The sequence below is a fragment of the Micrasema longulum genome, unplaced genomic scaffold (assembly GCF_059751315.1).
Source record: "Micrasema longulum isolate JH-2025_06_02 unplaced genomic scaffold, ASM5975131v1 h1tg000091l, whole genome shotgun sequence".
Lineage (NCBI taxonomy): Eukaryota > Metazoa > Arthropoda > Insecta > Trichoptera > Brachycentridae > Micrasema > Micrasema longulum.
Window position 1 is genome coordinate 60,942 of NW_028277297.1, and position 11,717 is coordinate 72,658.

The 11,717-nt window shown below is 32.2% G+C and overlaps 1 protein-coding gene across 1 annotated transcript; it reads left to right on the plus strand.

Annotated features, from left to right (window-relative positions):
* Positions 1-5,941: 5,941 nt before the first annotated feature.
* LOC148284766 (glutamate receptor ionotropic, delta-1-like) lies at positions 5,942-7,321 on the plus strand. Its single transcript, XM_088235061.1, has one exon. The coding sequence runs from the start codon at positions 5,942-5,944 to the stop codon at positions 7,319-7,321; it is 1,380 nt and encodes a 459-aa protein (XP_088091187.1).
* Positions 7,322-11,717: the final 4,396 nt, after the last annotated feature.

Sequence of the window (11,717 nt, forward strand, 5' to 3'; positions counted from 1 at the left end):
CTGTTTCGTACAGCTGGGCAAGTGAACAAAAAACGGTATATTTCATGAAATGCATGAATAATTAAATATAATAACCATTCACCATCTTTGAAAAAGTTCAAAAGGTTTGTTCTATTGGAACAATACCCTATACTAAATATATCAGATACGTGGGAATAACTATTGCCGAGTTCATGAAGTCTGTTTAATACGGCATTACAAGTATACACTGTCCGTGAATTGTTGCTACAAAACGGTGGCACCTGTCTAGTCATTCTTCCAGGCACCCTGAAGTTGATGACATATAATAGTTCAGGGCAATCCCATATTGAATGTCATATATGTAAAAAAAATATGTCTTTTGATTCGTCGAAATTGTGTTTTAACTCATTTAAATGTGATACATAGTTTGATATATCGTAATTTAATATATGTGAAGCTAAATGTTCTTTCAGTATAAATTTAATTGCTCTCCCGCTTTGTCCTATATATAAACCAGGACAAGTACATGTTAATTCATATATTCCGCTTTGTTCAAATGTGTTGACCTGATCTTTACTATTAATTAATGTTTGGTTCAAAGATTTTTTATTATAAAACGAATTTAAAAGATTAATTTTTTGTAACACTTGTTTTATTTTATTGCTATTATTTCCAATATAATTTAATTTTTCCCACTTTTTATTCTTATTATTATCGATGGACGTAATTGGTCAAAAAAATAAGTGGAAGTGTTTTAAAATTAATAACTTATATGTAAATATATTTAAGTATAAGTTATTACATAATTACAATGAAATTTCATCGAGAATTGTCAATAAATAATTGATCTCAGAAAATATTAATACGTATTTATTTTAAAATAACAAATATTATTTTATACAAGATAAGACTATATGATGGTGAAACGAGAAAAAAAAAACAATTAAATTACCAATAATATTTGTAACCAAAAATGCGAATCACTTGACGAAGCATTTTTTTTAGTACTAGTTTGAAACAAAATAAAGGAACGCGTAATATAAATAATTAGCAAAACCATTTTCAAATCACACATAAGAAAATAGGATAAAAAATAAAAACAATCAATAATATCAGTAATTTAAAGCAAAATAGAATTGTACAACAATAATTAATAAAAACATTGAAAAATATCATTGTATAGAAAAAAACATAAATATATATAATATACAAAATAAAAATGTGTTCCTACAGCAAAGGCAAGCATTCAAGAAACAGGCGGTGTTGTCACTCCTGAGAGTCCTGACTCGCGATTATACACTTGCCATGTCCGCTTAGATTATTCCATAATTATATCTTTTGTAAATTTGAATAGATTAGATTAGGTGTTTTTATATATGTATATACTCATGAATGCTAATCTGCCAGGGCTTCCATAACTCTGTTGATTAGATTTTAAAAAAGTTCAATAATATTGTATTGTAGTAGTATTGTACAAAATATACAACAAAATAATTAACTAAATAAAAAAGATATCGTTAAATAAATATAGATAGAAACCTTCTGTTGAAAAAACATCTCCTGAAATCGAAACAATTATATCGAGTTTAATTTTATGGTTCTCTGCATTTAATGACATCGTTTGCAATATCGTCGCCACGTGTTAAATCTCTCAGTGGCAATAATCCTAAAAGTTCTTCATTACGAGGACCCATAGACAAAAATGAATCAAACGAAAAGTGAAACATGAGCTGTGCCTTAATTATGAACGCTATCTTCATCTGTATATATCGAGACGGTATACTTAACTTCTGTACTACCTCGGTATGTTCTACCTACTTGTCATATCGACATCATATAATTGAAACAAGCCAATGGAATGACCGCAAACAATTAGTCCGTGTTCCTTACGTCATTAACATTTAAAATAGGTCTCATTTATAGTTTAAATAGGCTTCTGTAATAAAAAGTGCTCACTTCAAAGCGATTATAAACTCCAATAAATCCCAATTAAAGCAAAAAATACTCGCTTGAACATGAATTTTGTATGATTTTTGGAAATCACTTAGACAGTACGCTTAACGATCGTCAGTATGTATCTACCGATCGACTACAAAGCCGGCTCCTTTAACGTCTCGATACATACACTCGGAAAGATAGTAAAACAGATGGAAAAAATATAATAAATTAATTATTTTTTTAGAGTGGTAACTTTCTAACACCTAGATACTCTTATTTGTTAATAGAAGAGAATCTAGCGACATTTGTTCACATCTAGGCGTTCGTTTTATTAAAGTGACAGTTATGTCAGAATTAAATTCGACTTTAAAATTTACTTATTTCTCTCTCATATTTTTAATGGGCTTTTAAGAAGAAAAGTGCTCACCTCAAAACGATTAAAAATTTTAATAAATCATAATTGAAGTAAAAGTTGCATGGTGGGACAAATTTTTTGTCACTTTTAATACGTAAATAAACGTATCGAGGGGTTTTAGACCCGTCGGTATAAAATGATGTACTTACATCAAAATTTGATAGTGGGGGTATCGGTAGTGTACCTTTAAGCCGGCCTCCGTGGTGTAGTGATCAAGACGCTTGAATCACTCACGGAAGGTTCCGGGTTCGATTCCCGGTGAGAACAGAAAAATTCAGTGTGATTTTTCTCAAGCCTAGGTGTTTTGTGATGTAATTCACCACTGTAATTGTGCCTCCTGGCCTGTTGTGGTGCAAAAATAAAATTTGAAAAAATATATAGTCGGGAGACTTTTATTTTCAACTATGACGTCATACTGAAGCTTTGTCATTTTAAAGCGTAGATATGTGTTCCGTGACGTACGCTTCCCCTTGTTTTATATCGATGTACCGACCTAAAACTTTAAGTGAGGGGGGTCGGTAGTATATCTTTATAATCGCAAGAGGGAATTTATCTTCAACTATACCGTCAAGGTGAAGGTATGACTTCTTTGTCTTACCATCATAATCGAGGCCCTGGAGAGCCGTATTCGAGCCGTACGTGACTCGCGAGCCGCTGTTTGCCGACCACTGCCCTAATAAACGTGGTCGTAGATTTGTTGTGATATGCGACAGTCATTAACAGAATTTGAGCATATTATCCCTCAGATTTTCCAAATGGAAGTGCCCTCTAATTACCACCACAAATAGCTGTTATTTGTCCTGCATGCAATATCTGATAATGGAAATATTGCTACATATTGTAGGTATGGGAATTAATTTACATTTGCTGTTTGGTTTGTAGGTATTAAGTTTTAAGCTACAAAGTTCGTCACCATCATTTTATGCTTCCCAAACTTGAATTTATTACAAAAACCAAAACAAATTTACACGTCCACCATCACACAGTTGTGAAATCACCACTCACCTCATGTCAATGTACGTTTGGCTGATTATACAGCGCCATTTTTGTAAAAAATCACCTTGAGGGCGCTTTACAATTTTATACATAAACTTGCATTCTAGCTGCAACACACATAAAGAGAGACATTTACCCAAGCGTCAACCACAACCATAATACAAGATACTCAAATAGGGATCTGATACTAAGTGAAGGGGTCAACACTGTTCTGGCATCGAGACAACACTATAACGTAGGCAAAAAGGTCCATAACCTTTTGCCAGAATCGTGGAAAGACGGGAGTGTTGTCAAGTTACGGAAGGTTTTGACCTCACTCTTTCGTGACATTGGTCGTAGGGAGTCAGAAAAGTTGAAGCATGTCACGGATTGGAGAACCTTACTGGATGTCAAAAATAAAATATAAAAATAAGGAATAATTAAAAATATATATATTTATAGATGACAACCATGAAGTTTTGCATAAATAAATTGTCTATGTTTTTATGAATGTATGTATGTGTATGCGCATGGGTGTATGTACGTGTGTGTGTATGTACATGTGTATATATGTGTATGTCTGTATGTATATGAATCAAAATGTGTATCCGAATAAGTTTATATTTTGTTTGTCTGTGCTCTATATTAATTTGTTAACTATTATAATATATAAAAATGTAATTGCCTCGCTTGGAGCGGGGTATGTACCCTTGTTAGCTGGGCAAAGTGAATATGGAATTGTATTTTGATAAAAAGTGTGAATAAATAAATAACTAAATAAAATAAAACTGAGCTAACGTTGACGTCATAGTAAACGAAAGAAATGAGATTTATCTGAGCTGACTGGGACGTCGATGATTTAGGGAAATATCCCATACTACGAATACCGATAAAAATATATGAAATGAATTTAGAATACAATATTTGAGTTTGTCCAAATGTTCGTAGACAAAAAAAGGATTTAGAATAGTTTATTTTATTTCAAAATCAATATGGTGAACTTTCATGTATAACTTTAAATAATTAATTTTAAAAACAATATGGTATTGATTATTGTGACGGCAAGATTCGTGACGATGTTCTTTAAAAATTTTAACGGTTTCAAACAAAGTTGAAAATGAACATGAATCGTGACGTATTAGGGGCGTGGCCAATGCAGTGACCATTTTTGCGGGAATTGAAAATTACAAATTTAAAAATATTTTCTATGCTACTAATAAGTTCGAAAAATATTTGTTTTCTCGACAGTATTTCATAGGCATAGACCCTTAATGCTTTTAAAAATGTTTTTAAAAACGTGATATTTCGCTATTGGTTCCAGGCCGAGGGGCTGGCAACGACAAAAGCACGATTTCCGAAGCTATAATTTTCTTCTGCCTGAATCAAATGTTGACCCCTAATGCGTGGAAAGATATTGATAAATTAATTTGAAGCACTACTAAATATTCAGTTTCGAAAATTACATATCTTTCCATTTACAGGTGTAGTTTTTAAACTAAACATACATCTTTTTTTTTAAATGGTACTGACAGGGGTAAAAATCTTATTAAGGAGGGGGAATGTCATTTAACGGAAATATTGTGATTAATGGTGAGGGACTTGAAAAAAAAAATTATTAACGTTTTTTTTCCGATCGTTTATTTTAGTTTTATATTTTCTAAGCTATTCATTATTTGGCCTTAACTTGTTATATGATGAAGGAGTTTAAATTCATATAAAGCAAGTGAATTATTAGCAATTTATTTTTAAACGTTAGATAATGTTAGTATCAAACATACGTTTTGTGTCTATCGTAATTCCTGGATCACGTATGGTGTACACATTTTTCAACAAAATACTGTCCATAAAATGTATTTTTTTTTTGTTCTAGTGTTGATGAACTATATTGCGTAACATTTATCAATGTTTAAAAATATATCATTACGCTTAGGTATTCCAGTTGCTAAAATATCTCAGAAAATCAAATTATTAAAAATGATAGTAAACTGCTATTTTGAGAATGCGTGTAACTTCCTTTTAGCGTCAGGTAAATTAACTATGGAAACAATTATTTTGCACATGCATATGTATAATAATTATCCTTTGTTCACACAGTTATAATAGTGAATCGTATCACCAAACTACGCAAAAGGCTCCCTGTTTACAATGATTAGATGTTTTATTATGTTCATTGCATACGAGTTGTTTGCGCCATCTTCCTCCAGTAACATTGAAGAGTTTATGGATAAACACGATGAGCGGTACTTCGAAAACATTGCTTTGGGAGCATGTGTTGGTTACATAACTGAGGCACATTTTACTCGTAAAGAAAGGGTGCCAATTATCGTAACCACGAATACAGAAGATGATCGAATACAAATAAAAGATAATCCAGAGCTTCAAGGAACCATTAATCAAATTGTGTTTCATATAAGAAACTTCTCAGCTTTCGCGGTCATGCACAATCGTCCTTTCTATACTAAATACAGCATTGAAAATTTTATAATTGTCTCAGATGACGCGGAATCTTTTATATCTAATATCAATTTAGTTCCTAGTGATCGATTTTCTTATGCAGGAAGAATCATATTCGTGTTAAAACGAGACTCGGAAAACTCAACAAAACGGAGAGCAGTGATTCAAAACGTTTTGGATGCTTGTTCGTCATTTAACATGGTAAATGTTGTTGTAGTTGCCGATCTTGACGAAGAGTTGCATTTATTCACATTTTATCCATTCAACTCCACCGTGTGCAGAGATACAACAATGGTAGAGCTTGGCGTGTGTACAAACTTCTCGTACATTAAAAGCCTTAGTTTGTTTCCACAAAAAACGTTAAATCTAAGAGGGTGTCCGGTGCGTGTGTCTACGGTATCTCGCGAAACTTATGTGACAGTCAAACAAAACACTGATGACTCCGTTACTTTGGATGGTGTCGAGGGCAATATGATCAATTTATTGTCTGAATTGCTAAATTTTTCAATTCAGCTGACATCCAATGTGTCAGAAATTGAGCGATGGGGGCATATAAATGGAACTCACTGGACAGGGGCCATGGGAGAATTAATTGCTAACAACACGGATATTGGTGTTGGAGTCTTCATTTGCAATGCCGAAAATACTCATTATGTTGGCATATCAAATATATACATAACTGCGGATCTAGTATGGATAATAGCTTCATCGGACAAAACGTCCCCGGCTACAAAAATATTTCTACCGTTTAAGTGGATTGTGTGGACTTTAACAATATGTTTAGTGATTGGACTGGTTTTTCTCTTATCTCTGCTTAAATTAATAATTTACAATAAAACTGTGGAAGTAAGAAGTATCGGAGAAACGATTTGGGGAGTGACGTTGGGCTTTCCCGCCGAGTTTGAAAAAATGGGTAGGTTTGCTTGTTACATCGTGGCACTATGGATGTGTATGTCAATGATACTCAGAAATATGTATCAAAGCTCTCTCGTAGGATTCCTTACGAGCACAAGTTACGAGGACAATATACAAACAATGAAAGACATGTTGGATGAAGGATTGAATTTTTATGGAACAACAATAACGTTTGATTTACTTTCGAGCGTAAACGAAGAAATCATAAAAGAAATTTATAATAGATTTCAAATTGTTTCATCAGTTGAATACAACGATATTGTGGAGAGAATTGCGTTTAACAGAGAGAGCGCCACTGTATTGCACTTAAGAGATTGGGTGAAACTGTTTAATAGGAAACATTTAAAAAAGGGTTATTTGAATATTTTAAAGCAGACCTATGGATCTCAATTGATTTCACTAGCCCTACAAAAATTCTCCCCGCTTAAAGAAGGCGTGGACAACTGGATTTATAAGATATCCGAAGCCGGGTTCGTTGATAAATGGATTGATGATTTTGAAATGTCTCAGGTTCAAGCAGATGACAGTCCAATTGTAATTAAGATAGCTCACGTAGCGGGTCCTTTCATTATACTAGTTATTGGGACAATACTTTCAATCGTGGCATTTATCGGAGAAATGGTTCATTACCGATTGACAAACAACTGGTTCCATCAAAAATAGAACGCAATTAAATGTTCAATAGATCAAATGAACTGAGAATTTGTGTTGCAAAATGAGAAGAGATAATCTGTTTTAGTTGGTCAAGGAGCTTAAAGCAAGGTACTCGAATTACCTAGTTTCTGACAGAATATTAGAGTTTATACACATAAATTTCCAATAAATATACGCAGGTAAAAATAAACTAAAAAAACAGTTTCATTATTAGAATAACAGTAATCTTATGTATTGATAAGAGTGATACTTGAGAAAATATTAATTAGCTATTAAATAAATATTTGTTGATTTATTTACTATGGAAATCATACATTCTTTTGAAGCGGTTATATACACCATTTGACGTTTAATCATCAGCGTGGCTATTATATGAAGCAACGAAAAAATTAAAAATCCTCAAATTATTAGAATATATTCTGTTAGAGCCTCGGAAGTTAGCAAAACACGGTTTTTTATTACGTCCTTATAGTTTTTGGTATGGAGTAGGTTTTTTTAAGTTTGTCCAAGGTTTGATAAATTCAGATATAAAACAAACAACGAGTATTTAGTGAATTCGCCAAACACTTTGAAATCATCAAAGATGGTGTTATAAAAAAACAAAAATATTATTTGGTAAATATCATAATCATTATTCATTCATTTTTATTTTTAAATACATTTAACGCCGATATGGCTTTTACAGCACAAATTTGCTTATGCTTAAGTTTATAAATAAAAATAGGCAGCAGTTACAGAAAGGTTAAAAAGTTAAGTCGATAAAAAAATGCTTAAGAAGATATAAAAAAATAATTCAAAAGTTCGTAATTTACTTGTAACAAAGTGTAATTGAATATATGAAAGAACAAAGAAAAATGAATAAATACTCACATAGGGACTGTCTGTGACAATGCGCGCAAAATGTTGGGATTTGTTCTCCGAACAGCTAAGGTGTTCTTGAATACTCGTGTTCTAAGGCTTCTTTATAACTCATTGGTGCGAAGCAGACTTGAGTGTGGATCTCTGATCTGGGCACCCCACGAATTGAAGTACTCTCTTATGCTGGAGATGGTTCAGAAGAAATTTTTGAGGTATCTTTACTTAAGGGAGTGCCGATATTATCCGTGGTTGTACCCGTCTGACTTCATACTGGGAATGCTTGGCTACAATAGTTTGGAGAAAAGAAGAAATGCATACTTGCTGTATTTTTTCCGATTGATCCGTGGTATTACGATCAACATAGGTGTAACGGAGAGTATTTTTCTATATGTTCCTAATGACTCCCTTAGACATAGACAGCTTAAGCTGTTTTATCTTCCTGCTTGCAGAACCAACCTGCCGATGGTAATGCCAGTAGGAAGAGCAATGTCTTTACTCAACCGTATCTCTTCGGATATTGACATCTTTCACATTAGTGAAAAAAACTTCAGACAGGATAGCATTCTTTCTCTATAATTGCTGGGTATTTTTATTTTACCATTTTTGTATATTTAAATTTAAGTATTAATTGTTTTGTTTTATGTATGCATTGAACTTTTTTGTAATGTACATAAACGTTTATAAAATAAATAAATTGAAATTAAATTGAAAGAAAAATAAATAAATTTAAAGTACTTATACATAGTCATATAAACAAATATGAAAAAGTTATTTCATCAGTATAATAATTTGGTAGCAAGAGAGTGACTAATTTAAACATTGTTTTTACAGGTAACTTATTACATTGTACTTGACATAATTTTTTTAATTTAATTAAAGCGGGCGAAATTTTCAATGTATCAAAAAAGTTTTTTAATTTATTGTTATTTTGGTGAAATTGAACTAACGGAGGGAACTATATATAACTTAATGTTACATTGAAACTACAAGTCGATTTTTATAAGATGTCATTGGTATGGAATATTTTTGTCGCTCACAGAAGTTATAGGTAACGCAGCTTAAGTTGAGGCGATCACAGTACCCTTACTTGCATAGAAATTAAATACAGAGTGATTCTTTTCTCTCCATATTATATTTTATTTCTTAAATATTATTTACAAATATTTTCTTTTATTTTGAATAAATGCACGAAAGCCATTTACAAAAAAAAAACATAAAATAAAGTAAGCATACAAAAATATTAATCTGTTTATTTATTTAATTCAGAAGTATTCATGTTTATTTATTTATCTTATCAAATTTGTAATATGAAATACAATGAAACAATTTATAGTAACACGTCAGATACTATTTATCTTGATGTTAGGTTGTTTATTATTGGTATTGGTGGTTTATTATTGAATTCTTCGTAAGGATTAGGATTATTACCATAATCTTTGACTCGTTATCAAAATCTAATAATACTGAATAGGCGGGAAAACCTTTAATTAACATTCGGCGCATACGTCTAGTAATTAATAAATAGAATAAGTATAATGTCATAATATAGTAAAAACCTATGCTACAGCAAACGGATCATTCTCAAGCGTGAACATAATATATTGAAACAACGGGAAAAACTAATGTATAATTTGGACTTCCAATACATATTTATTGCGTTTTCTGAGAAAAATAAATTAATATAAATTGGAAGCTAAATAAATGACAAATAAAAATCATCATTAGTAAAGCATCTTCAATCCTACTAAAAACAAACATACAAGATAAAAACCTTTGTTACTCATGAAATATCTATTAAAACTAATATAATTACCCCAATACTATAAAATGGTATAAAAATAATATGTTTAGTCTTCCAGCAGATAAAACGAAAAGCACAAAAAAAATATAATACGGTATAGTGGTTAGCGAGTTTGGTTGCCGTGCATCAGGTAAACGTGAAATATTTATTCAGAGTGATTTTACACAGCAATGTTTCGTGTTAATGCGGAAATAATTCATGTCTATTTTTATATATATTGTCGCGTCCCGCGACAAAAATAATTATACCTATACGATAATCAGAACCGTTATAGTTTAAAAGTAAAACTGAATATAGAAAACAAATCAATCGCGTAAATAAACGCTTTACCCGACAGCGGTCAACAGACATTCCGCGGCGGTCACGTGATACCTCCCACCACACTAGTTTTTTTGAATACAGGCCCGTAGCACTCGCCGCTGGCGAGCCGGCCAGTTGCAATCTGGTTCGCGAGCAGTGTCCACGCCGCGCTAGGCCAGTTTTCCCTCGCAAATAACTATGGGAGTTTTGGTATAATTCCCTATGCACCATGTTGAGCTGTGCCCAAAAAAAAAACTTGTATTCTAATTAAACCAGCTTCCGATCGGATACGTATGATCATTTTAAGCTAGAATCCATTATGACGGCTGTTTAGCCTTATACACCACGTAACAACTAACAAATCTCCATTTAGTAAGTACAGTATACAGCACGGAACTGTTGTTTTTTTTTTAACTTACTTTCTCGAGCCGTTTGTAATGAAATACATTTTTTTGTAGTATGGAGAGTCAGGTTACCCCGAATCTCGCCCTTGAACCTGAGTTGTCGACATTTTCTTTGATTCATCCTGCAGAGGCGTGACTCAGCAGTTTTTCTCCTCAATGGCAAATCGACACAGGACGCCATTTCTAGGATCCTTCGTAATTGCTGGTGTTCCTAGTACTTCCTTCTCAAGTAAAATAATATAGAATGGTTCGAATCTCTCAGAGGATTATGTGGGTACCTCGCGTGCATCTCTTCATAAAGGTTGGTGGAAATATACTTCGAAAATTAGTGACTCCTAATGTAATACTACAGTGAACTAATGGATACGCAGGATTATTCAAATCTTTATCCTCATTACGGGGAACCGCTGCCCAAATTATTTTCGGTTCTAGGACACTTAGAAGTAATCACATTAGGTTAATTTCGAATCCTTTTAATAATGGGCTATTTTCAATTTTAATTCTTACTAGGAGAGATCTCTGCTCCAATTATTATTAATCCTGTTTACTATAATTAAGTTCCTCATAAATAATTGTTGAACATCTTGAGAAACATATATGTCCGTTGTCTGTAAAACTATATTTTACTGATTTGTAATAAATAAACTTGAAATGAACCACTTTATTCTGTCTTTTCCCACCGTTGTTCACAACCAAGCAAGAGATTCAGTATTTTATTAGAATTTTGCAATAATACCTAATGGAAAGTAACTAAGGACCCATGTTATCCTTCAAGGAACCTTGAGATCAAAAAGAACAAGTTCTACCTGAGACTATTAGCCGCAAGGTAAGATTTAATATTAAAAAAGAGTATGACAATATATTTATTATTTAGTTTTAAATATTATTTTGTCTTTTTTCCATGTTTTTCCAGATTTCCATGTTTTATATTTATGATATTATATTTTTAAGGCATACACCAAAATATTAAAAAAAAAAAATATTTACCATGAATCAGCACCGTAATTAAAATAGATTTACCTGTATTCAGTGGAATTGCTAC